The 26,467-nt window shown below is 50.7% G+C and overlaps 10 protein-coding genes across 10 annotated transcripts; 5 read left to right on the top strand and 5 right to left on the bottom strand.

The window, feature by feature from the left end:
• Window positions 1-130: 130 nt before the first annotated feature.
• On the top strand, window positions 131-1,099 carry PG994_003553 (uncharacterized protein; the record flags this gene model as incomplete). The annotated part of the gene is made up of 3 exons (XM_066854962.1): window positions 131-214; window positions 274-390; window positions 479-1,099. The coding sequence occupies 3 exons, from the start codon at window positions 131-133 to the stop codon at window positions 1,097-1,099; spliced, it is 822 nt and encodes a 273-aa protein (XP_066719240.1).
• Window positions 1,100-2,096: 997 nt separating this feature from the next.
• PG994_003552 (uncharacterized protein) lies at window positions 2,097-3,058 on the top strand (the record flags this gene model as incomplete). The annotated part of the gene is made up of 3 exons (XM_066854961.1): window positions 2,097-2,104; window positions 2,154-2,589; window positions 2,654-3,058. The coding sequence occupies 3 exons, from the start codon at window positions 2,097-2,099 to the stop codon at window positions 3,056-3,058; spliced, it is 849 nt and encodes a 282-aa protein (XP_066719239.1).
• Window positions 3,059-4,886: 1,828 nt separating this feature from the next.
• Window positions 4,887-6,212, top strand: PG994_003551 (uncharacterized protein; the record flags this gene model as incomplete). The annotated part of the gene is given in 3 exon segments (XM_066854960.1): window positions 4,887-4,903; window positions 4,918-5,299; window positions 5,325-6,212. The coding sequence occupies 3 exon segments, from the start codon at window positions 4,887-4,889 to the stop codon at window positions 6,210-6,212; spliced, it is 1,287 nt and encodes a 428-aa protein (XP_066719238.1).
• A 746-nt stretch (window positions 6,213-6,958) lies between these two features.
• On the bottom strand, window positions 6,959-8,939 carry PG994_003550 (uncharacterized protein; the record flags this gene model as incomplete). The annotated part of the gene is made up of 2 exons (XM_066854959.1): window positions 6,959-8,698; window positions 8,799-8,939. The coding sequence occupies 2 exons, from the start codon at window positions 8,937-8,939 to the stop codon at window positions 6,959-6,961; spliced, it is 1,881 nt and encodes a 626-aa protein (XP_066719237.1).
• A 6,423-nt stretch (window positions 8,940-15,362) lies between these two features.
• Window positions 15,363-15,665, bottom strand: PG994_003549 (uncharacterized protein; the record flags this gene model as incomplete). The annotated part of the gene is made up of 1 exon (XM_066854958.1): window positions 15,363-15,665. One exon carries the CDS (start codon window positions 15,663-15,665, stop codon window positions 15,363-15,365), a length of 303 nt encoding a protein of 100 aa, XP_066719236.1.
• A 2,534-nt stretch (window positions 15,666-18,199) lies between these two features.
• PG994_003548 (uncharacterized protein) lies at window positions 18,200-18,754 on the top strand (the record flags this gene model as incomplete). The annotated part of the gene is made up of 1 exon (XM_066854957.1): window positions 18,200-18,754. One exon carries the CDS (start codon window positions 18,200-18,202, stop codon window positions 18,752-18,754), a length of 555 nt encoding a protein of 184 aa, XP_066719235.1.
• Window positions 18,755-20,321: 1,567 nt separating this feature from the next.
• On the bottom strand, window positions 20,322-20,930 carry PG994_003547 (uncharacterized protein; the record flags this gene model as incomplete). The annotated part of the gene is made up of 1 exon (XM_066854956.1): window positions 20,322-20,930. One exon carries the CDS (start codon window positions 20,928-20,930, stop codon window positions 20,322-20,324), a length of 609 nt encoding a protein of 202 aa, XP_066719234.1.
• Window positions 20,931-21,378: 448 nt separating this feature from the next.
• Window positions 21,379-21,858, bottom strand: PG994_003546 (uncharacterized protein; the record flags this gene model as incomplete). Its single annotated transcript, XM_066854955.1, has 1 exon — window positions 21,379-21,858. The coding sequence occupies one exon, from the start codon at window positions 21,856-21,858 to the stop codon at window positions 21,379-21,381; it is 480 nt and encodes a 159-aa protein (XP_066719233.1).
• A 2,139-nt stretch (window positions 21,859-23,997) lies between these two features.
• Window positions 23,998-24,331, bottom strand: PG994_003545 (uncharacterized protein; the record flags this gene model as incomplete). The annotated part of the gene is made up of 2 exons (XM_066854954.1): window positions 23,998-24,260; window positions 24,325-24,331. The coding sequence occupies 2 exons, from the start codon at window positions 24,329-24,331 to the stop codon at window positions 23,998-24,000; spliced, it is 270 nt and encodes an 89-aa protein (XP_066719232.1).
• A 63-nt stretch (window positions 24,332-24,394) lies between these two features.
• On the top strand, window positions 24,395-25,895 carry PG994_003544 (uncharacterized protein; the record flags this gene model as incomplete). The annotated part of the gene is made up of 6 exons (XM_066854953.1): window positions 24,395-24,448; window positions 24,513-24,623; window positions 24,740-25,091; window positions 25,148-25,250; window positions 25,502-25,628; window positions 25,764-25,895. The coding sequence occupies 6 exons, from the start codon at window positions 24,395-24,397 to the stop codon at window positions 25,893-25,895; spliced, it is 879 nt and encodes a 292-aa protein (XP_066719231.1).
• Window positions 25,896-26,467: the final 572 nt, after the last annotated feature.

Raw genomic sequence — 26,467 nt, 5'->3', positions numbered from 1 at the left:
TTACCCAGCAACGGCATTCACCATGTCGACTACGGCAGTGGCTGTCCAAGTCCAACCCCCCCCGGCTTTGCGCTGTTCGAAAAGAAAAAGCGCCCCTGTGTCTTATATAGAGACGGACTTGAGCGACCATATGCTCTTCGATATCGAGAACGAAGAACAAGAAGGTACTGACATGGATGATGATGACGACGGCGAGTTTGGCAAGCCACACAAGGTGAGTTAATTCCAATTCGCAATTGCTCTACGGAGTACTTGGACTAATAACACATCTAGAAACGCAAGCGTACCACCAGACCCAAGAAGCAACAAAAGCCGTTCCCTTTCCAGTCTCTCCCGGCGGAGCTGCGGAACACCATCTACGCCCTGGTCCTGACGGATCCCCGCGGAGGCGTCTACCTAGAAGCCAAGGGCAAGGCGCACCGCCGCATCGCCAAGCACCGCCATCCGTTCTCGAGGTCTCACGACTGGTGTACCCCAGAGCCTGCGGACGGAAACAACCACGGCGACTACCGGCTCGCGCCGGCCCTGCCTGGCGACCTGCAAGGCCATCCACGCCGAGGCCGCGCCGATGCTGTACGGCCAGCGCTTCGTCGCGCGCGACGGCTTCGCGCTCATGGCCTTCCTGATGCAGCTCAGCCCGGCGAGCGTCGCGCGGCTGCGGCGCGTGGCGCTGCACGACTGGATCCATACGCGGTCGCGCAGCGGCGTCAACCTGCCGGCCGTCGCGCTGCTGCGAGACGCGGCCCCGGGCCTCGAGCGCCTCGAGATCCTGACGCCGCTGGTCGAACGCTTCTTCTCCTACCACGGCTACTACCGGGACGAGCGGCGCGCCGTCGCGCCCGTGGTTGGGCTCGCGCGCATGGTCTACCGCAACTGCCACCCGCTCCTGTATGCCGTTCTGCAGGCGCGCGGCGGGTTCGACGCTGTGCTTGATGTTGTTGGGTTGGCCGGGGACGACTGGGAGGCCTTGGCGTACGGGCGCCGGGGCCCGCATTTCGGCTCACTGATGCCTCCGATGGAGAACCTGGACCTTGAGGTTCGGCGGTACAAGGATCTGTATGCAGAGGAGCTCAGGCGACTCATGATGGGAAGCTCTTGAGCTCTCTTTTGTCGTCTTGATGGGTTTCCTATTTTGGGCATCATTGCATAAAATACTATGTTACGATGGGGTGCAACGGTTAGGGACTAGACGACTATCCCTGCCTGTGTATTATAGATCTGTTTTACTAAGCGTACGACACTTCACGACGTCATGAATTTTTATGTTCCAGCCAGTACCATAACTCTCCTAATACTAGCTTTATAAATTTCTCGGGGTTATGTTTAGTTATTAGTCTGTTGCATGTGTTAATAAAATGGCTAGGCAGAATGATTGCACGGCCCACATTGCTAACCCCTGCTGAGCGGGCCTTCTCTATAAATCTTGAGTAGAAAGAGGGGAGGGTGTCTTCCTCCATTCCTAGCGAATGGGGGTCTCTTGGTGTCGACGTCAGAGTCAAAGTACAGATCTCAACCACGGATGGAATTGATAATGCCCAAGGACTATGAGATACCCCCAGCACCATGGTGACTGGCTGGGGTGACTTTGGTTGTCCATGTCAAATTCTCAAGGCAGAAGGGCGTAATACTTGTTCAATTACTTGAGACGGTCAAACATGAGGGTGACATGGTGACAACAACAGGCTCGAGGATGTTCATGTATCCAGTCACTATGTGGAGGTTGATGGCGCCTTTGGTGCCCCCCTTTGATAAGTAATAGCCATGTAAAGCGTATTAAAGGCTGCTGGTAGCAGCTATTACGAAGAAAGGTACTGCCTAAATTATCAAAGAGGACATGTGGCAAAAAGTCAAGTCGTTGTTCAAGATCACAAACCCATCATGAGTAAACATGAATTCTTTGTTTGAAACAACATGCCCGTTGTCTAAAGTGCTACACATTTTCTAGTACCGTAGCATATCATGTTACCGGGTTTCCTATCCCTAATTACCGTAAACCAACCCTCAACATCTTCCATCACACACTTACTGTTATCCTAAACCCCTGAACCAATTATCATCCCCGGAAAAAAGAAGAAGAAGAAGAAACAGATTCCATCATGCCTGAGTACTGGACCACGGATACCGAGCGCAGCGGACACCCCGTCCTCACCGAGGAACAGCGCGAGAAGATCCGCGCCCACTGGGCCAACGACCTGCAAGCCCCCCCTGCGCGACCGCCTGGTCGACATTGCCCAAACCGGCCACGCCAACCTCTCCCCCGAGTACTACAAGGACCCCGAGGTGATACTGTCCGTCAGCAACATCGCCAAGACGGTCCCCGAGGCCGACCTGCGCGCCCTCTTCGCCCGCTTCGGCCCCATCCAGAGCTTCTTCCTGCCCATGCGCCTCGAGGGCCCCGCCCAGATCCGCTTCGAGAAGCGCGGCGACGCCATCCGCGCCGACAAGGAGATCGGCGGCACCTTCTACCACAACATGGTCCTGCACACCCAGCTCTCCGAGGCCCTCTTCTACGGCGACGGCGACGACGACGTGCACCCGGAGCTCGTCCTGAGCGTGTACGACCTCGCGGGCACGGCCCAAGCGGCCGACGTGCGCGACCTGTTCGCGCGCATCGACCGGATCAAGAGCTTCGACTTCCCCCGCGCGCGCCGAGAAGATGGGCTCGCGCACGACGGCGTTCGCCTACATCTCGTTCGCGGAGCGCGTCGACGTGGCCGAGGCGCACCGCCAGCTCGACGGCACCGTGCTGGACGGCACGGCGATCCGCACCGAGCTCGCCGAGGTTGACGCCCGGATCCCGGTCGAGCACGGCGAGTGCGGGTTCCAGATGCAGGAGGTGGAGCCGCCGCTGCGCTGCACGCTCAAGCTGCAGGAGCTGGCGCCGGACGCGACGCACGCGACCGTGCTCGTCGCCACGTCGTGGCCGCTGGCCGGGGAGTGCAAGAAGGAGCTCGAGGAGGCGAAGAAGGAGCTGCTCGGGTCGACGCTGTTGGGGGATCGCGTCTTCATCGCTTACGAGGCGTGCGAGAAGCCGGAGGGCGTTACTTACCCAGAGTAACTAATACAAGCCTTTGCGGAATCAAGATCTGCCGGCTTATGAAACTGGGAAGGCTTTGCGAAGTAAGTAGGCCATATAGTATGAGCAAAGGAGGAATGACAGGTAGCTAAATAACAGTACACTTGTATAGAAAACCTTTTCTAAATTTGCGATACGAGAAGATATCTATAGTCTTTCCTGTGCCCCGGCAAAATTCGTGAAAATAGAAAAAGATACTAGACGAGAAAGCAAGAAGTATTTATTATGATTTCAACTGGACAAGGTAGACTGCTCCAGAATTTTCTGGGCGATCGAGTTCCATCTCTCTGACAATAATCGCCAAATAAACATGTGGACTAGACCACGGCTAATTGTAACAAAGCCAAGACCGACCCGGTGACTAGACCTTTCACAGGATTGAGGTCAGCCAGCCGAGAACGACAGCATGTTGAAGCTGAGAAAGGACAAGTAAAAACCCCCAAGGCCCTACTTATTCCAACGATTTCCGCTCGACCTCTTTCTCATGTTCAATCTCCTTCCTCCTAGCCATATACACACAGCTACCCCAAGAAAGGGTACATATAGAACCATTGTACTCACAACTGTTTCTACATTTGTGGCTTCATCCCAAACTCGTTTCCAGAATGGTTTGGCTGGGTTCGGTAGTTTGAAAAACTCTGGTTTTCCTCGTGTGATTGAAACAAGGAATGGGAGGGATTTGATCGACAGATTGTCCCCTGGACGTGTGGTATTTCGAATAAAAAGCCTGCCTGCAACGGCGGCTACTAGGAGTCTCATAGGAAGCATGGCGTGTAGTTCGAAGCGGCAACGATCGTCAGGCACATCGAAGTCTGATATACTGGAACCCGTGCGCACAATAGTTGGATGACGTAGGTCTCAGAAGTAAGGCAGGTTTCAGATCGCCGTACTTCTTAGATAGTATTGATGTCTGGTGCGTACGGGATAGCAGTGGTGGAGTGGTGGTAGTGGTAGCTTGGAGGTAGGTAGGTTAGGTTGGCGGGTTATGGGGTCCAAGCTTTCGACCCGTGCTACCTTGGTTCTTGGCCCAACTCAATTGATCGGCCCAATTCCCCAGCCACGGGTTTTCGGGGGGGGGGAACGGGGGAAAGTGGGAAGGGGACGACGGGGCTTCCTTTTTGACGGGCATCAAACGACGCCTCTGGGCTGCAGCCATCCGACAAGGCAAGATAGCACGATAAAAACATGAGATTCGACTGGTCATGTTCTAGCTGCAATCAATACGAGACACTGCCTGGGGGTAACCTATATGCCATGCATCCTGCAAGAGATGGGCATTAGCTTGATCAGAAATCGGCGGGCTGGGAGTGGTGAATGGCGAGTGAGTGGTGGGGGTGGAGATTGTTTGAGAGATGGGCAATGGTCGGGTCCCCCCTCCCTAGACTTGCCCGACTTTGGGGGGGCGCTTGAATCCCCAGCCGCCGCCTATTCAGACACCAACCTCCCGTTTAGAAGAGCTTCGTATTTCACCATTCCCCGAGGCGATCTCCCGACCGTTACGAGAATCTACTTTCTTTCATTTTTGTTTTCACTCTTATCTTGAAACTCTTAAACCCCTAGTCCTGATTGGAAGTAATACGAATACTTCCTCCTCCATCCAATTGTTCATACTCAATTGGGGAGCCCCTGCAGCTCACACTCACCCTCACTCCACATTTTGTTCCTGGCCTGGATCTTTCCATTTCCAACAACTCATCCCACTTTCTGCGGTGCGGTGCCAGCTCACAAAAAACACCCCCACCAAGGGAAGTACATACATACCAAGCCATACCTACCTACGAATTAAAAATCCGGAACTCCCGCCGCCCTCATGAGCGTCGCGGTCCAGTACCCTTTCCCAGGGATGCACTCGCCCACCACCGCCTCCTCCAAGCCCGTCCTCCCGCCCTCGTATCACTCCCCCGCGACTTCGAGAAGCTCGCGGCGATGCAAGCCCAGGCCCAGTACAACAACAACACCAACGGCAGGCCCAGCACATCCAGCAAGTTCGACAGCCACGACGACTTCTACGACTTCTTAGACAGCAACCGCGGAGGCAGTGGCGGCGGCGGTCCACCACCCAACTCAAACAACCCAAACGCAGCAGCTATGGCTATGCAGCAAGGCGGTGGCGGAAGCCCCAACGTGCAGCGCCCCATCCCCATCAACGGCACCCCCGACCAGAGCCGCCCGCCCGTGACGCGCGGGACCGGCGGCGCCCAGATGCGCTCGCGGCCCCCCCTCGTACGGCAGCGGCAGCCGGTCCGAGGAGATGCTCGTGGACAAGCACCGGGAGCAGCGCGAGCGGGACCGCCGCCAGCAACAGCTGCGCGAGCAACAGCTGCAGCAACAGCAACAGGGCGCCAGCCCCACCGGCCCCTCTAGCGCCCGCAAGCCGATACCGGGCGGCCCGCGCTCGCCCTCGAGCGACCACAACTCGCCCTGGCGAGCCGGCAGCGGCGCCGTGCACACGCCACAACAGCAGCAACAGCAAGCCCGCCCCACATCCTCGGACTCCGCCTCGAGCGGCGACGGCCGCCCCCTCGCCCGGACCAACACGGCCGCGGGCGCCGCCCTTGGCAACGCGATCCAGCGCCTCAAGTCGCCGAGCGTCATGGACTGCGTGCTGTCGCCGCTCGAGAGCAAGGTGACCGAGTACCTCGGCTTCATGACGCAGGAGGAGGACGCCATCTCGCGCCTCGACACGGAGATCGCGCTGCTGCAGTCGCGCAAGGCCGAGGCCGAGGCGCGCCACGCCGAGGCGAAAGCCAAGCACGACGACTACCGCCGCCAGTACGCCGACGTCGAGCGCGCGCTGCGTGGCGACGCGCCGCCCATGCCGGGGATGCGGCACGCCGCGACGGCGACCACCACCGCTCCCACCACCACCAACGGACCCCCTACCACGCGCGAGCTCCAGCAGCAACAGCGAGAACAGCAGCAGGCAGGCATGGGCCGGCCGTCGGTACACAACCCGCAGCACGACGGCCGTCACATCGACGACGACATGGACGTGGACGACTACGAAGACGAGGACGACTACCAGCAGCGCCGGCCCGGGTCGCGCCGCATCATGAGCCAGCAGTCCTTCGGCCGCGCGTCGCAGCAGGGCAAGAAGAGCCGGTTCCGATTCAGCCTGTTCGGCGGGGACAAATGATGATGATGTTGTTGTTTTTGTGCGACGGCCGCAGCAGTAGACGAGGAAAAACAGGAGATCAGATGAGATGGGATGAGAGATGAGGAATTGAGATGAATTAACGAAACACTTCTTTTTTTCACCCCCGGGGGTTTTAGCTCGATTAATTTAGGGGATGGAGGATTGGCTCGTCACTTCGTCATGTTTGTATTGCCACTTCTGTTACCCAAAACGAGAGATAATGAGCCAACACTTGACTTGGCTGGCAAAAATGCATATAGACGGAAACCATGGCCTGCCTACGAGATACATACAGGGAGAGGAGTATTGAGGGAGGTGTTGGTTTACCGGCGTTACATATTGCATCACTACGATAATAATGAATCAAGTTCTGACATGTCACGATGACACAATTGCAAAGACTGGAATGTTTGTGTGTATGTGTGTGTTTGTAATTTCTTCATCTCATGCAATCTTGCGACAGTGATTCTTTGGCACTCTATATGCAACATAGTATGCCACCAACACCAATTACATATCAGTCTTCCGAACATTCCAAAGCGAGAGAGTCGTTATGGTTGCCCAAAAAGCAGTCATCAAATCCACATCGCATGTTGCATCGCGCTCTGGAATGCCAAAGTGGGGGGTATCGCAGCATTCCCTAGCCAGACACAACACGTTTGATCCGGGCTCGGCTCCACCGCGCAAGCAGTATTAAAAGAGTCCAGGCTGCCGGGTCGTCTCCAGGTCAGATTCAGAGCAATAGCTCAGGTCCACCCCAGTAGTTCCAAAGTGTTCCGCGCCTCCGGAACCGACATGGCTTGGACACCGAGTTGACGCACCTGGGTACCGCGGCGAAGCCTTTGCAGCCCGAGAGAGACCTTCCAGCCCTCCTCTTCGCCGAGGACAAACATGTACCTCTTGCCCTCTTGGTCTCGGATGGTGGCGCGCAGGACATGGAGTCCTTGCTGTCGAAATTCGCCCGACTGGCGTGAGTAAGCCGAGGCACCATCGCCGTGCGGACACAGGCGACAGTCATTCTTGCAGGTTCGCAGCATGTCGGTAAGGAACGTGTCGGCCTCGTCGCCGGTGAGGACCTTGGGCTGTCCGCGATCCATGCGCGCACGTTGCTTGCCTTTGGGCGCAGGCGTGGGGGTGGCTGCGGGTGCCGCAAAATCGCGCGAGGGGCACCATACCTCCATGAGCTTGAGCGTCCAGGCCTTGACGTCCCACTCTCGTTGCGGGACACCTCGGACATCGTCGTCGATGAACAACCCTTCTGTGGTGATGCGAAGGATCAAGCCATCAGTCACGGTACCTTGCCCCGAAAACAGCTGCGATGCGGGTGTCTTGGCGAACTGGTTCATAAAACTGTAAACAGCCTTGATCACGATCTTGTCCGGGTCTTTGGTCGAGTATGCGCCACGTTCTGACGGGGGAGGCGAGGTGCGCGATGTTGATTGTGAATATGCGTAAGAGGATTCTGTGAAGACAGTTTCGCCCGATCTCCGTCGGTGATGTTGTTTGGGTGTATCATAGGGCCGGTAAGAGTATTCACTCCCATCACCTTCGGTCGCCTTGGCTGTAGGAGGTGGGGGACGTTTAACAGAGCTAGGAGCAGGGCTGGGGACAGCGGGAGAAGCTGGCTGCGAAGGTGCCTGGGAAGGTGCCTGGGAAGGCGGTCTGCCGTTTGGCCAAGGGTTGGTCCTCTCACCGACCGAAGAGAAAGCGTATGTGCTCTTCCTGGTGATCTCCGCCTTGGCGCGGCTTTCGGCCTCCTCCTTCGCACGTTTCTCGGCCGCCTCCTTGGCTAGTTTCTCAGCCAACTCCTTGGCTCGTTTTTCAGCTTCCTCCTTGATTCGTTTCTCAGTCGCCTCTTTGGCTCGCTTCTCGGCCTCCTCCTTGGCGCGTTTCTCGGCCGCCTCTTTAATCCGTCTCACGGCTTCCTCCTGAAGCCTCTGTGACTCTCTCTCCATGGCCTCCTTTTCAAGCTTCTCGCGGAGTGCCCTCTCGCGCTCGAGACGCTCGCGCAATTCTCGTTCCCGAGCTTCGCGCAAGCGTGCTTCTCGGTGCACTTTGTCCTTGATAGCCTGCTCCTTCTCGCGTTGCAGCCTCTCCTTCTCTTCTTTCTCCTTTTGTTCTTGTTCACGCTGCGCCTTCGCCTTCGCCTCTGCTTCCGCCTTCTCCCTAGCGGCCTTCGCCTCTGCTTCCGCTTTTTCTCTAGCCGCCTTAGCTGCAGCTTCGGCCTTCTCTCTTGCCGCACGAGCTTCAGCCTCGGCTTTTTCTCGCGCGGCTTGCTCCCGCTTTGCTCTTTCCCTAGCTTCCTTCTCGCGAAGCTCTCGCAGCCGCTTCGCTATTTCTTCTTTTCGTTTTTGTTCCGCCTCCCTGGCTTTCCGCTCCTCCTCTTTCCGTCGAGTCTCTTCCCGGGCTTTCTCCCACGCATTCTTGTGCCCGTCGGACTGGGGTTTAGGTTCCTCTGGTTTGGGGTCCTCGGGTTTAGGGGCGTCCTGTTGTGGTTCCTCAGCTTGAGGACGTTCTTGCCAGGAATTCTTGGGATTCTCACCTCCGTGAGATCCGGGTGGTGGTCCCGAGTGTGACGATGAGGACCGGTGGCCGTGCGGAGGGGTGGTGGAGGCGCACCATTAGGAGTAGGACCCGCACCGGCGCCGGCATAGGAACCAGCGCCTGGGCCAGTATGCCAATCACTACCGGCGCTTCCTCCAAAGCCAGCTCCAGGGAGACTGCCATTTTGTGTTCTTCCAAGCACCCATGCCCCAACCCCGACTCCAATGGTAAGCAGCATCATACCCATTTGGCCCATTCCTTGGAAATTACTCCACCATGTCTTGAAGGCCGGCGCCATGCTCTGGAAGACAACGACGAGAACCAGAGCAGAAGCAAAGCCAGCGGCAAAGCTGTTGACTTGGGGTTTCAAGGATGGCAGGTATAAGAAGCCGGAGCCGGAGGAGTGGGGAGGGTATGATGAAGATGTCGTATTTTCCGGGCGGTAGATTCGCATTACCTGCGCCGGAACTGGTGGTCCTGGGGTTGGAGCCATGAGGCGGCGGAGGCGGTGGAGGGCCGTCCATCTTGCGGGCAGACTACCGGTAGTCTCGGGTTCAGAATGAGAGAAGTTGAACAGGAAGGACTTGTGCGCGGGAAGGCAACACAACGCAACGCTATGGTCTAATTACAGAAGACGTAGGGTCGGAATATCGAGGGGTATCTTGAATCGGCCATCAGGGTTTGTCGTAACGTCGCGAACTAAGACTGGTGTACTGTAAAGAAAGAGGTCAGTTGTCTATGGTTTGGTTTGAGGTTCAGAAATGCCATGAAGAGGTGCAGAACGAGGAGGGAAGAGGAGTTTTTCTTCCTCCAAACCTCGACAGCAAGCCGAGGCCACCTATTTTGACATAGGCAGGGAAGGTTCCGTGGGCGGCAGGGATTCGAGGAGATGATCATGTCCTGGTCTGTATGATCAAACCTGGGAGGACCTCACAGGCCACACGTAACTTACCGGGTACGAGAAAACTGGGAAGTGGAAGTCGACGACAATCCAACGGCAAAGAAGAAACCAACGCCTAACCAAGCAGAATGCAAATGCAACGATGCAAGAAAATATACAAGAATTTTACCTTCCTGCAGTCTTTTAGTAAATCTCTGAAGAGTGAAGAGCAAACAGAAAGAACGGTGAGGTAGGCATGGCGAGATTGACGAACAAATTGCGGTGTCGAACCGAAATGGAGTCGGCTCGGTCCTTAGCATGGAGATCGGTTTGGAAAGGACTGGATTCGCTTGGGGGGGTGGGGGGAGGCCTTCTGTTTACTTCCTTTGCTGCGAGGGCAGTAAAAAAAATATCTTAGCGGCGGGGAGGGGGTGTTGACGCAGGAGCGGGCAGCCTATGACAGTTGCAGCGCAGGCCACCCACAACGCTGAATTGGTTGAAACTTGGGCCGCTAAGACACCCAAGCCCCACCCACACCAAGGTGGCTGCTCCCGCTCACAGCACTGTTCAGCCAGAGCTTCAGCTGCATTGTGGCCACTACCTACTGCCATGTGGTGTGGGAGGGACGGAGTGGCCATGCATGGACTCTAAACGGCTTCGATATCAAAGACAGATACGTCCGATGTGAACACAGTAACTCACTCACTTCCGTTACTCTCAATGATGTCCATAATCCAGAAGGGTATATCTGAATGTTTCTGCTGAGTCTTCTCGGGGGGCGTTCATCCCATCCCCAAGACTAGCACCGCAAGTGGGTGCTCGGCTGGCTGGTGTGGTATGGAGGATGTGACTCATTGGTGCTTCCATGCATAGAACGCTGTTAAAAGCAAGCAAGCAACCCGTCCCTTGAAATAACAACAACACCATTGCTTTTCGAACATCCCCAGGCAGGCATTGGCTAACGAATGATACCTAAAAAATGACTTGTCGCCATCGTACAGATTGGCCTCCCTCCCTCCGGGCCTGGACCCCGTCGAGTTTGATTTCCCGCATATGGGGGAGGAGGGTTGCTGTTGCATCGCCTCCCGCAAAGTGCATTCACTATCACCTGCAGTATTGAGTGATACGCGCACATAGAGACACAGAAGTTTGGGACGCGTCTGAGTCGTCTAGTAGGCAGGCGAATCCCAACGGTCCACGATGTCCGGTTTTCTGTTCAACAGCAGCAATGATGGTGACACCCGTCCAATGGTACGAAATTACTCAATCTCTCCTTCGTTACAGGCCACGCCTCCATCACACCGGTCCACACCACCACATACTGATAGCGAATCCCCGCGAATTCAGCAGCCTCCGAGGAGCGAACGAGGGAGGGGGGGGAAGACAAACATTTGGCTGGGCAAGTTGGCTTCGTCGGAAGTCCTTCCTTCGTGCCAGGATGATCTGTCAAGTCATGCTAATGCCTGGTAATGCGCGCTAACGATTGCTAGTGCGCCATAGCCCACGGATTGGATGAGCCGGCTCAATTGCAGAACTGGCGATCCCGTTTAGGTGTTCATCTCCCGTCCTGGGAGAACATGTACGTACGAACATCGACCACAATACGTTCCTGATGCGAACGTTAAAATAAGCCAATTGTGCCGATGAGACTGACAGCCTTTTCTCCGTGTAATGCTGGCTTGCAGCGGTGGCTGCATCCGGCCATTGGGCTCCAATGGCAGTATGCGCTGGCGCAACCGTTAGCTGTCCACCTGTTTCCGACAGGGATCTTCCTCCTCCAAGCGAGGAAGCGTTCGTTTTGTTTGGTTGCTCGGCAACCGCCACCAACGGCCACTGCCAGGGGTAAAAAAGATGTGACGTAGGTAGTAGCAGCCCTTCTCACGTGCCTCGTGGCTGAGCGCAGACTTCATCCCTTGCTTTGAGGCGTAACAAAGAAGGAAAGCCACGTTTGACGATGCTCAACATGCGCTCATCAATATACTTAACAAGTTTTTTTGCTTCATTGAATAATGAGACAAAACAAAGGCGAAGAATCAGGTTACTTGGTTGTATAAGAAACACAATGGGCACCTTATGTTTCTTAGCAAGATCATGGGCATTGTAGTGTACCTGGAACCCCTGGTAAAACGCATCGCGAGTATATAATACTGGTGTTTTGAGCAACAAACATATATGCCTCTACTTGCAGCATTAAAGAGAGACATCCAGCTTGTGCAGTGCCGATTTGGTTCTATCTAACATTCGAGCTGTTCTCGATTATGTACCACACAACCTCTTTTCACTAATCATCACACGGCCCGTCATGGGTATAACCGCCGTTTGCCTTACGGACCTGACTGGGCAACGATTTATGACTATCCATGAGGATATTGAGAATTTTTCCAGGGTCAAGGACTTAGCACGTCACTTTCTGGAGGCGTGCCTTGTCCGGGCGACATGCCCGAGGGAATTCGGTTGCGATGAGTATAACGTCAAAAATATGGCCGAAGCCAAATCTGCCACCCGAAATTGGGATGTCGTGATAGGAGATGGCATCTTATCGGGACTGCAGTGGGCTCGGTTTCTCCAAAATTTTACTGCAGAGTCGATGCAGCAGAAAAGAACCAATGGCGGAGTACTCGTGTGAGTTCAGTTCACCAAGCCAGGTGGTGGACCTCGTGAAGAAGATAATGATTCTACTAATGACAGTGATGATACGAGCTCTAGCTATAAGTCTCTCCCTAGCTATCGCAAAACACCCTTCTGTCTATATCGGCATCCAATAGACGCCACAATCATAAAAAACCTTTGCTGGCAAAGACAAAACTCTTCACTCGACTCGCAATATCTGCCTTGCCATATAGAAACTAAGCTAAAGCACCCCTCCACGGACCACCCCTTCGCGGACTAGAAAACCCACTAAATATACCCTTTTAATTCAAGTTATTTCTATAGTTAAAATTAGTTAGGACATGCTATTTTTTAATATTTTTAATAATAATATAATCCTTTATTTCCGTTTTATTATTTTTTATTCCCTCTATATCGTTCTGCGGCTTGCTTAGCACCTCAACGTCGGTAAATTCGTCCTTAAATACGACCCTACCCTTTAGCCTCCGCTTAGCCCGTCGTATATTAGCTATACGAATAAATCGCTATCCCGGTACGATTCTTACTTTTTAACGTATTTTAATAGTTTTTTTTATTAAGTTTAGTTTAAAAATAATTAATTTAAACTTCGAGGCTCGCGATTTTATTAATTTATTTATTAAAGGCCTTATTAATTTTACGAGTAAAGAGTTTTTAAAAAAAGAGATTAAAAGTAAGGTTTATAGCGGCTAATTTTTAATTATTATTTCTTAATACTTAATTATTAAACGGTGTTTTAATAAGTTTTAAAGCTAATTCGGCGACGAAATCGGGCGTCGATTCTTTATTAATTACCGGGGGTAGTTTTAAATATAGTCGAGTAATACCTTTATCTTTTAAGATAATATATTTTAATAATAAAGGTTTCGATTAATTTCGATAATAAATCTTAATTATTTTTTAAATATTTTAAATCGTTAAAGGAATTAAAACGTTAATTTTAATTTAGCGGTATATGTTTAATATATTTAATTTAATAGGCTTTAATTTAAAGACCGCGTTTAAATATACTTTTAAAAAGATTTCTACCCTTTTTTTAATAGCTCGAAAACCCCTATATTTAAAACTTATACGATATAATTATAATATAGCTTATAAAAAACGATTTATATTTTATTAATAAAATAAAGCTATAAAAAATCTTTATTTATATATAAATTATAGCCGTTATAAATTAAGATAACTTATTTATTATTATAGCGAGATCGAATATAAAGAATAAACATATTTTAAATTTAATTTAATATTATAAAATTATTAGTCCACTTTTTAAGCGATGCTTTAAACCGTTAATTATTTTAAAGATAGCCGTCTTAGTCTAGAAACTACTGGTTTTAAACGTCGGCCCCTTTAAAAATAACTAGCGGCGGGAGGGCTACCTTATTATAGCTTATATACTTTAGGGTAGTAATCTATTCCCTTTTCTCGACGTTTTTTTAAAGGCTAAATAGCTGGTAACTTCGATAATTACTTAATAATTACTATTAACGCTTTAGCCGATACTTATTTTATTAATATTATAAAAGCGTTTAAAAGAGATATTAACTAACTTCGAGGTATTAAGTCTATTAAAAAAGACGTTAATATTAATAATAATTACTTTATTAATACGGCTATAATTAATTATTTTAAACCTAGTAGTTTTAACGAACTTATTTTTAATTGAAAATTAAGTATATTAACGTTACTTTAACATATAAAACGCCTTAAAAACGTTTAATATTTATTAAGCTATATATTTAAATTTAATAAGCGTTAATACGAGGTTTAATTTAATTTAACCGATGACTTAACTCGTTAATTAAGTTTTTAAAAATAACGTAATCCACGGTTTAATTAAATATACGGTTTAATTAAATACTTTTTAAAACCTCGTATAATAAAATATAAATTTATTTCATTACTACGTTTAAAATTAATTAAAACTATTTAGAATTTATTTTATTAAACGCTTTTATATTATTTTAATAAGTACGAGTATTATGCCCGGGCTTTCTATAGATTTTATAGCGTTATAAGCGCGTCTTAGACGTCCTCGTACGACTATTCCTCCTCCGCGATTTGTTTTATAACTATTTATTAATATCTTTTTAAAACTATAAGTCTTTTTTAGCTTATATACGAAGTGATCTTTTATTTTATAGCCGTTTTTTTTTCGTACGACGGCGCCGGCTAAATATCTTATTTACTTCTTATAATGCGGTTACTTTACCTTTTAAAACAGCGAGCCGGTATATAACCTGCGTTATACTTTTTATAATTTAATTAAGTCTAGTAAATATTAATATCGAGAAGTTATTTTAATACCGCGCGATTCGAATTTTTACGTATTCGGTTTAAAACTAAGCTTTAATTAACTTATTTAAGGTTTTTAATTTTTAAGGCATAAATAGGCTAGAAAAGGCTACCGGAGGCGTCGGCGTATATAGTTTTATATTTAATTATAAAATAATATGTTCCGGATTATACGGTATAAGTCCTGCTTTTTAAAAACCTCCCTAGATATTTAAAATAGTGAAAGTCGCTTAGAACGCTTTTAAAAACGTTAATAAGAAGTTTTCTTTTAAAATATAAGTAAGATACGCCCGTATAAGACCTTCGATTTCTTTTTTATATAACTTTTTTAATATACGAAAACAGCCGATATTAAGAGTTTAAAGCTTATATAATAAATAAGAAAATATATAAAGTATAATAATTAAGTTTTTTTTTATAATAAAGCTCGAAAGTTATCGAGTAGTGGCTTTTATAGCTGTTAAAGATTAATAAGCGATAAACACTTTTTATATAAGATTTCGTATATTTATCGAAGTATCGAATCTAGTTTTCGTTTTTTTCGTTTATAGTTTAGCCGTTTTTAATAATTGACACAATGCAGCACGGGCACCACCACCAGCACACTGGAACATTCTTCCAACACCAGCTGGAAAGAAGAGAGGAGGCAATCCTATGTCTACCACCACCAGGCCACAATCTACTTCTTCTTCACGCTGGCCGCCCTAGCCCAAGCCCTGGGCTCGTTGATCTACCTCGCCGTGTGCCGCTGCTACCCCGTGACCCTCGAGGTCTTCCTGGCCTGCAACATCGCCTACACCGTCCTATGGTTCCTCTACGTCGCCTTCTGGCTCTGGAGCTGCCGCCACGCCGCCTACTCGCACCGCGACCCGTCCCCGCGCCGCTGGTGGCGGCCGCTGCTGTACAATGCCGCCGACGACCCCGTAGAGAAGCAGCCGCCGTCGCCGATGAGGAGGAGGGCGCACCACCCAGGGTCGGCTGCGGTCGTTGACGTAGACTCCCAGGCAATACCCGATGCTATTCACATGGCGGCGAGGCATCCCGAGCCTGCGGACCTGGAACGTGGGTTCCAGGCCAGGGATCTGATCGTGCCCAAGGCCAAGCATGAGTGAGGAGAAATAATAAAAAAAGAAGGGGGAGCGGGGGGGGAGTGATCGCCTTTCTTTTCTCCATACCCCCCGCGCAGTCCCACTCAGATCGACAGTCGAGTTCATATGTACATAGCAGATAGTGGCCAGTGTGACCCAGTTCTGTTCCAATGGGTCAATCCCATCATGGGGTGTGCATCTGGCCGTCCCCCGCCCCAGTTATCATGAGAGCAGGAGGATAAGGAGAGGGAGATCCGCAACAAGCAACGATTGGGTGTTTAGCTGACCTAGTTGCTTGGCTGCTGTGACCTGAGAGGCTCGATTTCTGTAACATAGACCGTTGATGGATATCATTGCCACACATCTGCTAGGCATATCAATGAACGAGTCACCACTGTAAATTCTAATAGCCCAACCCGAGTCGTGCTTCATTCCCCTCCTGCCTCCCTTGGGAAAAGGTGCTTCTTCGGTTGGATTTAGTGGGTTGTCGAAGCTTAGTCGTGACGTTTTCATATCGTAGGTAAGTTGTAATCGATGGGAACCACGCTTGCGAACTCGGTGGGAAACGGTATGTCGGTCTGGCCCTGAAAACCACACCATGTGGAAGAAGCTCCGGGTGGGATAAAAGGCGTCGTGGCTTGACGGGAGGGTACTCGCTATCCATGTTGGCCGCGTGTGCAGAGTCTAGCCACGCACGTTATTACCACGGTACATATGTAGATGCCTAGACCACTCTATGAATAGTTAAGACTAACCATGTGGCCCGAACTCACCATAAGCTTGACGGGGGCTCCCTCTCCGGGACATGGTTCCTGAATATAACAGTAGTAATCTGAAAGCTTATATTGCATACTAGTAATTCGAAGATTCGCTCTCGCGAGCACGTTTGCGTTATGGGATCTTAGTAGGCATTGGAGTCTTCTGAAGATCGGCAACTCGGTTCCGGCTTCATAGAAACGAAGGTCAGAAGAAAAGATGTAACTGCTCAAGGAGGTAGACTATGAACTCATGAATAACAAAAGAGAGATAGCATGGAATCCAGAGTTGGGCCATGTCTTCGAGAGCCTCTGGTGTGTGAAAAACACCAACAGGATTTCTCGACTACACAGCCCCAATCAGGAAGCCGTGGCCTGTATCAACGAGTAGAAGCAAGAACGTCGTGCCAAGTTTACCACTAAAGAGCCTGTTTTTTCCGACTCGGCTGAAACTCGGATCCGGATAGCCCCTTTTCTCAGTGGCAGCGAGTAGTATATGGAGTGGAGGCTTGTGAACATGGTATATCAAGGCAGGCGGCAAGAAGAAGCCAGGTAATCTTGAATACTATGTCAGGTGATTTAGTCCATGTACTTTGAAAACTATCATGTGAAGGCGATGCATGAAGATACATCGCGAGGCCCACTCTACCACGAATTACTTGCATGTCCATGTCATATACCTCTCATATTACCCGTCAATCACAACGGCGAAGCGTTCATCTCAAATTCTATCCAGCGGCCACACTCTCACACACACACATACAGAGTCGATCCGGCTTAGTCTTGACGTGGTCCTGACGCGATCTGTCATCTGCAAAGGCAGCGAGCCCCCACGATGCGTTGGTCACTAGCGGGCGCCCTACCCCCTCACGGCCGCATGCTGCCGCCGACGAGTTCGTCGTCGGCAGTCGACGTTGATCAATGCATGTGCCAGGTTATCCACCCCAGATTGCGTTGCAGAACAGGGATCCTCCCGACTGTAAAAGCCGGCTAACCTTACCCTGTCCAAACACTAACCGTGGCATTCGCCATGGACCGCCGTCGAGGACATGAATAGAACAACCAATGGGCTGCGAATGAACCCATAGCGGCGCCAGTAGACTGGATCCTCGGTATTCGGCAAAGGGAGAATTGACCAAGATCTTTCTTGCGGAGGTCGCAGTCGCCACTCGCCGCATTTCTAGAATTCCTGGCTGAGCAGCCGAGCCTCTCGATAAATAACCCGAAACCGACCGCTGAAGTTACATCGCGTGCCAAAAAAAACCAGGCACACAACCACCGAATCCACCCCCTCAAAGTTTAATCACCAAGTCGTGCCCAGTTTCCCGCCCTACACTAGTAGGTATAGCATCACATTTATTACACCCCATCGACGTGGATGCCAAGAAAGAGGGAGGGAGAGACAGCTCATGTTCTACATAAGGATGACACGCCTCACAGAGCCAACCCAACTCACTATAGACTCATCACCCGAAAGCCAGCTACGCATCCTTTTATCATCGCTGCAGGAACCGAGTCGATCGCCAACCCAAACGGAAACCCAAACTCAAAAGAGCGGCAACCTCAACTCTGTTGGAAAACATACCGCTGATTCCCTGGCCTGTCTTGTCATCTGGACGTGTATATGCTGGGATCTGGTTGTCCTGTTGCTCGTGGCAGTAGGATCGGTGACGTACTCGTCAGTCTTCAGCGAAGCCGGAAAGAAAGCCATCCAGCTCTTCATAACCCGTGTCACCAAATCCATCGCCCTCCAAACCCTGTATCTGGGAGACTAGAAGGATGAGAAGAGCAGCAGCCATGGAAGCCTCTACGAACCAAAGCCCCGGATCTCGACAGCAGCCTCCACAGAGGACGGCCGGCATGGCGACCCGCGGCTTCCAAAGCTCCAGGCCATTCCAACCTCAACCGTTGAGCATCAACACGGACGCCGAGCCCAGGCCGTCGTCGATGCACTCCGTATCGTCCTCGATATCATCTTCTTCACCAACAGCGTCGACGTTCTCGTCTTCACTCACGTCGCCTACGTCGTTATTGTCACCCACATCGTCCATAGATTCCACCAGCAGCATCAGAAGCACCAGCATCACCAGCGCCAGGACCAACACCACCACGCACATCCACAAATCGCTTGACGGCAGCCTCCTGATGAACAGCAGTTACATGAGCCCCGCCACCCCCGTCGGTGAGGGGTTCCTCGACCCTAGAGCTCCGGTAACAGTCGGCGTAGCACGGTTGCATGTGAACGCGCAGGTCAGCAAGGGGTCCGAACTAAACCTGCACGTCCGCGGCAACGTCGATATGATCTACCTCAGAGAGGAGAACCGCATGGGGGTGCGAGGAGGGGATGATTGAAGAGGCACCATACAAGTTGACTTCACGGAGAACATGATGAGAAAATCAGCACTGGTCGACAACAAAGGGAAATGAACGGTGCACGGAAGATCAAGTGCGGCACACAACTTTTGGCCGGCCAATTGGAACACCCTAACCCCAACGCTCTTTCCCCATGCGGACAGTTCAATCACATCAGGTTCGAGTCCGATCTCGGATCTTTCACCGATCTTTTCGCAATCTGACTCGTATCGGCTCGACACACATTACACCGCACCCGAGCGACAATGGTCCGCCGATCTTGGTACATTCATGTGATGAGGAAATTAACTTCCTGATTCTATGGCAGCCTGTCAGAACCTCGAGGCTGGGAAAATGGAATGCTGCAGAAGCGGCGGAGTTTGGTTCAAAAGCGAGGGCCCTAGGTGGACAGTGGATGCGATACAGACTGTCGGGTCTGGCCTGCTGCCCTGATCTGGGGGCGGTGTTGGTGCTACTGTAAATGGGTTTCACCCAGCGCACGAATCAATACCACGAGGAGGCCAATATTCGTTTGGCTATTACTACAATAATACCTGAATTTAAGACTACTCAACTATATACTCAAATTAAACAATGACATTGAAGACCATGGCAATTAGCACATGCATACGGAGGTCCCCTTCAAAAGAACTGAACCCCTCCTCCCCCCCCTCTGTCGCCAAGACGACCTTGGAGGCCGTCCTGTCAGCTGGAGTTACGCTGTGTAATTAATACCGTACTAGAGCACCGTTTTTACCTTAAGGGTAGATTTTAATTGGTTAAATAATCCTTGTCCCATTCCGTACGAGCTGGTTAGTCTTTTATGGTATAAAGGCAGCTGGTGCGCAGCTGTGCCAAGGGACTTTGTGACAAGGGGGGGGGGTTCGATTCTTTTGAAGGGGATCTCCGTACTATGTAGTTGGTGAGATAGAGGTGGAATTAGGAGTGGGTTCAGTGGGTCGCACCCATCTGTTCCATATTAGCGCTGTTGGCCCTGTACTTATTAACCTAGGGTATCATTGTGACTGCTGGTCACATTCCCACTGCAGTTCCTGACCGAACTGGTGGACAAACCATTGATAGGACGATCACTTCGATCGGATGATACTCGTCAGATCACATCTTATCGCATACATCTTCCGGTGCATCAATTTGGGAGGCTATCAAATGGTCGCACTTTGGAGAACGACCGTCGGACAAGAGAGGAGGTTTGCCATGTCACTCTCCGCCCCTTTTGTGATAATGCATCTACCTTGAGACGCTTCCAGCTTCTCGTGCGATTGAAAATGTGTTGCTATAGCTCTCAATCATATTCGCAGCATGAAAAGATTCAAATATCGTAGGAGGTGTGTTGTCGCATTGGCCTGCCGATTAACTGCAGGGCTTTGAGTGTCCGTTGCTCTTCTACTCGATGAAAGCTCTGGGCGGGCTGATTTGAAACTGTGGTTTTGAAGGAACTGAGGCATATGATATTATTATATAGTTTTCCCTAATCTACAGGATCAGTTAAAACAAGGCCGTGACTTCGTGTGTATTCCCATCCTCTTTTGTATTTCACGCACCCCCCTCAAGCCATATCGTTGCCCTTCCCGTAGTTGGACCGGTTCTCCACCGTGACCTGCACTGTCTTGGTGATGCCCACCGGCGCTTCGGGCACGAGCCCCTGCAAAATAAATTCCTCCGAGTTATTGTCCAGCGCGACAGTGGAGGCATCGTGATTCGACTTGCCTCCCTTGCAGGTGCACGACGATGACGTATTGTTGTCATGGGCGAAGCCGCCCGCTCGGCAACTGCCGTCTACAACGCTGCCGAACATCTCGAACTTGCCACTTTCTTCCGCCTTCAAGGTCCGCCGCCGGTGTGCGCCGAACGTCGAGGACCGGGACCGTCCGTTGTTGCCGAAGTGATGCCCGGAGTTCTGGCCGTAGTAGTAGCGCTGGTGGCTCGACTTGCCACCACCGCCGCCCCGGTACACCGACGACAGGTCGAGGATCTTCTTGAACAGCGGCTTGAGGCAGGGGATCGAGCCGGCGATCATGGCGACGGTGATCTCGATGGTCGTCCAGATCGTGATGTCGGCGCTGTCGAAGAGCAGGTCGCCGTATTTTCCGTAGTTGGAAAGATACGTCATCTTGGCGATGGCGGCAGCGGTGGCAGTAAATAATAACAGCGACATTGTATCAGCGGAATGTTTTGCAACCCAGGCCCGACTTTCTAATAATGAGATAGTAGGGGGAATAAGAGAGCGGGATAAGTACAAAACACCCAGAGATAGGATACCGATAATAGCGGACTTAGCTTTCCAGTTCAGCTGGACATTGATTAACATCGGAACGGGAAGTAAAGCGAATATTAAGTCCGTCGCGGCGGAGACGATCGAGTTGAAGTCTAGATAATTATAATTTATTCATAAGCCTGTGTTATACAAAGAAGGGAAGTGGAAGTGGCCCTGTTATCACAATTACAGATGCAGCCAAACTTACACGTTGCGATCTTGAGATCTTGAGCCGGGATACATCTACCGCCCGGCGTCGTGTTGTCCCAGTTGAAGCTAAGCGGTCGACATTGGAAGAAGACCGTCACTTGTATCCCGTCTTTGTAAGTAAATTTGCGTACTATTGACCCTAAAGCCAGCCAGATATCTCAAGCAATTTACAGAAACCCGCCGTCGACGAAAGCACCGTGAAGGCGATGATGGCATGGATGAAGACCCGGTAGTTCCTGGTCGGGGCCAACCGGACCAAGAACACGCCGACGCTGACCTTGGTCAGCGTGAGTGCGACCAGGCACATGGGCTGCGTGGCGAAGTTGAGGTGCAGGCCGATGGGTATGTGTTCCGGCGGCTGGATGTACTGCCGGTGCCGGCCCGCGCCGTAGCGCACCTCGGGCACGATTACCATCATCTCGGCCAGGAGCAGGGCCATGGCCGCGGCGACGAAGAAGTCGTCCCAGCCCAGCTGGCGCACCAGGCGCAGCCGCACCCAGAGCCGGAGCAGGACGACGCAGAGGGTCGCGGCCACGAGGGTGCCGGTCACGGCCAGGATCTCGGGGCCCCGGTTGACGTCGGGAGGGGGAGGAGGAGGAGGCAGGGACGCGGGATCCATGCTCGGACGGGGGGTGGGGGGCGTGCCGGCCTGGAGAAGCAAACACCAAAAATACGTAAGGGGTAATTAGGCGGGACGGGACGGGGGTTCTAGCGCTTAGTAGATGGTTTGCGATGGGGGCGGCCAGGTTCGTTCTCTTCGAACTACGAGCATAGAACAGAACGACGATGATGATCAGTTCCCTCCGTACATCAACATTTGGGATCGCCCAAACTAAACTTTGAAAAGGGGAGAAAGATAGAAAAGGAATGATGCGGGGACATATATGCCTAGTGGCTCAATGGTGACTCCTGATCTGGACATCTGCGACAAATCTCGAAGGATTCTGCCTGGTATAATGCTGGCACGTTGCCATGTTCCAGCTACGTCCCAGCAACCGCAGGACATGGGGGTCGAGGTGACAATATAGGTGTATCATCGAAAGATTCTACAACGATGCTGGTACCTGCAAGTGACGACCGCAACCACATATAGGAAGCAACGACATGCCTGCATGTGGCTAACCTGACTTGACTAGCTACTCGTGGAAGATGCCCTCAAAGGGATATGTTTCAGCACGATAGAGGTCTTGCAAACGCAGGAAATACCTGTACAAGGGCTCTCACACAAGGATACGATTTGAACAAACTTTCAAGGGGTAGCTTGTACTGCCTTCGCTCGTCGGGCCTTTAACTGAACGGTGCCTATCCGTCCACTATCCCTGAATTCTGCAATGAACCGTCACGTGAGGTCCCGAACAGCTGGACCTGCTGTTTGAGGAATTAGTACGGCAGGCCCTGCAGGCGGTGGCGGCTGACCGGTCCAAGCAACGTGAAACTGCTTTCCCGGGGAAATTGAGAATCCCTTTTCTATTGGTTATAACTTGTGACCTCTGTGCTTTGCAGCTGCCACTCAACCTCATCACTCTACTGACAAAGAGGCGCGAGAGTCACGAATCGTATTTCCCAACTTCGTTCGCAAGAGATCAACACTGATGTGGAACTCCACCCCATCCCCCCCGAGTCGTTTTGTTCCATTTCTATTGCCAAGTGTGCTCCCTCGGCAACGCGGGTGTTGCCTTTCTGCCGGAGTCCTTGGCTGCATGTTGAGCAACGACTCGCCATCCTTGGTTAGCCACTGACTCTCATGATTCTGCTGCAATTTGTTGCAGTGTCCTTGCTAATGTCACTTGATATGCTCAAGGGAGGCACAGCAAACGGCGGCAGCTCAGCGCCAGTCCAAACTCCGATATCCATCCCTCTTCACACAATGCAACACTCAATCAATGCACGTGGCCCCTCACCTTGCTCGGATGGTGTTTTTCAGCTGAAGGATCCGGCAAGGCCCATGGCTGCATCGCTTCGAACGCCATCTCACTCACCTAGGTTCAGCGAGGAAATTAAGGGATCTTCAAGGCTCGTCGTCCCTGTCCGCACGACCCAGGGCTTTAGAATGTGCTGCCGCTGCAGAACAATGCGACCTCCCTAATCCGGCTTGTGCCTAGGGGAGGATCGAAAGGAAAACACTCGGATGACCGACCTCGACTCCTTCGATGCACTGGTGTTGCCGAATGAAAAGAGAAGAAGACAAAAGTTTTACGAGATGGAGTTGCATTGCAGTTAATATGCCTGCGCATTGAACCCCTGTCATGTGTTCTGGAACTATGCGGCTAATGCTTGGGGAAGGATTTCCCGGGAATGACTGCTAGACATCCGAGCCAATCAAGGTATTGATCTTGTTCGCTTGTAGATGGCTTCTCACCGAAAGTCCACCCGGCTGCCGGCTTTAGTCTTGTTTTGAACAATGTCGCCGGTGCGTCCCTATTGGGCGACTTGCATGAGCCCTTGGCGAGACCACATTCGTTACCAATGCAATGGTTAACTCCGCCGTGGTTACCACTTTATGTCGATATTGTCACGATTCTAGAGCGGCAAAGCACTTTGCAATTTGGCATATGCTTCCAGGCCGTATTGCCACAGCCGGGCTTCCGTTTGCTCGGGTTCTGCTCGAGAATACATAATTACCCGTTTGCAGTCGGTTTCTGCTGTCACGTATGGTTTCCTGTGATCGGCACCTCCCAAACCTTTCTCTTTCTCTACTCTAGCTCACCCTCGTCCCTCTTCTCTTTGGTCTGTAGCCAAGTTTTACTTCCTTGGTCTGCTAGCATCCTTCACGTTCATTCCGTCTCACGTCCCAGCATTCGCCAATGTGCGGGCGTCGGTTATTGCTACTTGCCTTGCAGCAACCCTGGCCAGCGTGGCCTCGGGCGCAGCCATCTCGAAGCACGAGCTGAGCGATGCCTCCAATGACCACGAGTCCGCCAAGGAGCCTCTCAAGAAGCGGATCGCAGAGATCCAGCAAGGCCTGATCGACGAGCTGCGCAGCCGGGGTCCGGACGCAGCTTGCAATCTCGACAATGTGGTCTACCGCCGCGAGTAGTAAGTGTCGCCCCTCACTGCCCTCATTGGGGATGCTACATTGGCTTACATAGCATGATTTACAGTGGTGATCTCACGAGGAGGAGAGACCTGATTATGTCCGGGCCATGCAATGCATGATGGACGCGCCTGCCAAAACACCCGCATCGGTTTCACCAGGCGCGAAGAACCGTGTAAGTCTCTGCTGATAACTCTTGTCCTTGATATGCCACGTTCTAACTGCTCGGCCGCATCCAGCTCGATGACTTTGTTGTTACTCACATCCAGCAAACGTTTACGGCACACTACACCGCCAACTTCCAAGCCTGGAACCGTTGGTTCATGCACAGCTGGGAAAAGGCTCTGAGAGTTGAGTGTGGCTATGAAGGCTACCAACCGTTGAGTAACTCCACCACAAGCGAGCACGAATATCTAGCGACCCGGGAAGGGAAAGCAGAGAAACTGACTGGATGTGAACCAAATAGTACTGGGACTGGTCTAAATATGCCGAGGCGCCTCAGGACTCGCCCATCTTCAACGCCGAAGATGACAGCATGGGAGGCAACGGCGAGTACTTGCCCGACTTCCCCAACTCCGTCATTGTTCTCCCCGAAGTTGTCACTGGGGACAACATCGTGCTCCCCTGTGGCCTCGGCGGCGGATTGGTTACCAAGGGCCCCTTTGCCAATATGACGGTCAACCTGGGCCCTTACGGCGCCCTGCACGATACCGCCCCCAACCTGCAAGCCGACGGGTTGGGTTACAACCCCAGACCTCTGAAACGAGATGTTGGCCCCGCCATGAACATGCGCTATGCCAACGCTTCTACTGTCCGGAGTAAGTTCAATACACCCCTTGATTATCCAGGGCAAGATGTCTAACACTGCCTGTAGATCTCCTGCAGAAGCCCGATATCAAGGAATACCGCTTGTTGCTCGAGGGTCCGTTCAATACGGGTGAAATCGGCCCCCACGGTGCTGGTCATTACACCATCAAGTAAGTTATCCCCCCTGATACGTATATATCGATTATTTTGGATCTCTACTGACATAGCCTATGTAGCGGCGACCCGAGTGGTGACTTCGTAAGTTTGACATCCACTTTTGGATATATTGGCTCAAATCAAAATTCACAATGAAGCAGAAGATTGTCTAACATGGACATTGTAGTGGACTGCTACAGCTGAGCCGTGTTTTTATCTTCACCATGGAATGATGGACCGCATGTGATCGCTATGGTAAGTAGAGGCCACACACGGAGGCTCCCGTGATCCTAAATACCGTAGACAAGACTAACAGTACATACCGCAGGCAAGCAATATACCCGAAAACGCGTCACGTCGACCTGGATGCCGGTGCCTACGGCCACAGAACAGTAAATTTCACAAAGCAACCGACTCCCTTCCCCCCTTAACAGGCCCCAACGCTTCCATTTGTTCATGCATGGACGAATTTGGTCTTTGTACTTAGAAGTATGCAAAGAGCTGATTCAAAACCCCCATAACCACAGTGGAACAACGAGCCTCCGTCTCCCTTGACTTCCTTAGACGACTCCATCGACATGGGCTACGTTGGCGAAGGTTCCGTCATCCGCGATCAGATGAGCACCATAGACGGCCCTCACTGTTATCTGTACAAATGAGAGTTGCCACTTTGGTTTATGGTCATTCACAGCAGCCTGTGTTATATGAAAGACCTTTCAGGAATATTTGTGATATTAATTTGTGGTGATGAGTAAATTAATATTTTTATATATAATATATAAAACATATAAGTATTATTTAATAATTAAGCACTTTAACTACTTAGCTATTTAAACTTAATATTAAACTATATTTTAACTTAAGTTTATTTTATTAGTAATTATTAAAAGAAAATTAAAAATTTATAACTTTAATAAATTTTAACTTTAATATAGCTAGTAATATTAAAATCGCTTTTCGAATTTAAGTTAATAATTTATATCGCTTTATTTTCTTTTTATTTATTTTAAATATTATACTACTAGCTTATTATTTTATCTTTAATTATTATTATCTCTTATATTATAAAAAGTATAATTAAAGTCTTTAATTACTCGACGAGGTTTAAGCTTATATGTTTTATTTAATTTAACTTATAAACGATTCTTCTTTTATTTTAATTTAATTAATTAATTATTTAAAGTATTAAGCCCTTTTTCGAGCTTATAAAATAACAGCCTCTTATAGGTAC

Source organism: Apiospora phragmitis (genome assembly GCF_038363925.1).
Source record: "Apiospora phragmitis strain CBS 135458 chromosome Unknown utg000004l:1.0-3135199.0:1.0-3139288.0, whole genome shotgun sequence".
NCBI classification, from domain to species: domain Eukaryota; kingdom Fungi; phylum Ascomycota; class Sordariomycetes; order Amphisphaeriales; family Apiosporaceae; genus Apiospora; species Apiospora phragmitis.
Note: the sequence above shows the minus strand (reverse complement) of the source record. Positions and strands in the feature narration are given on the sequence as shown.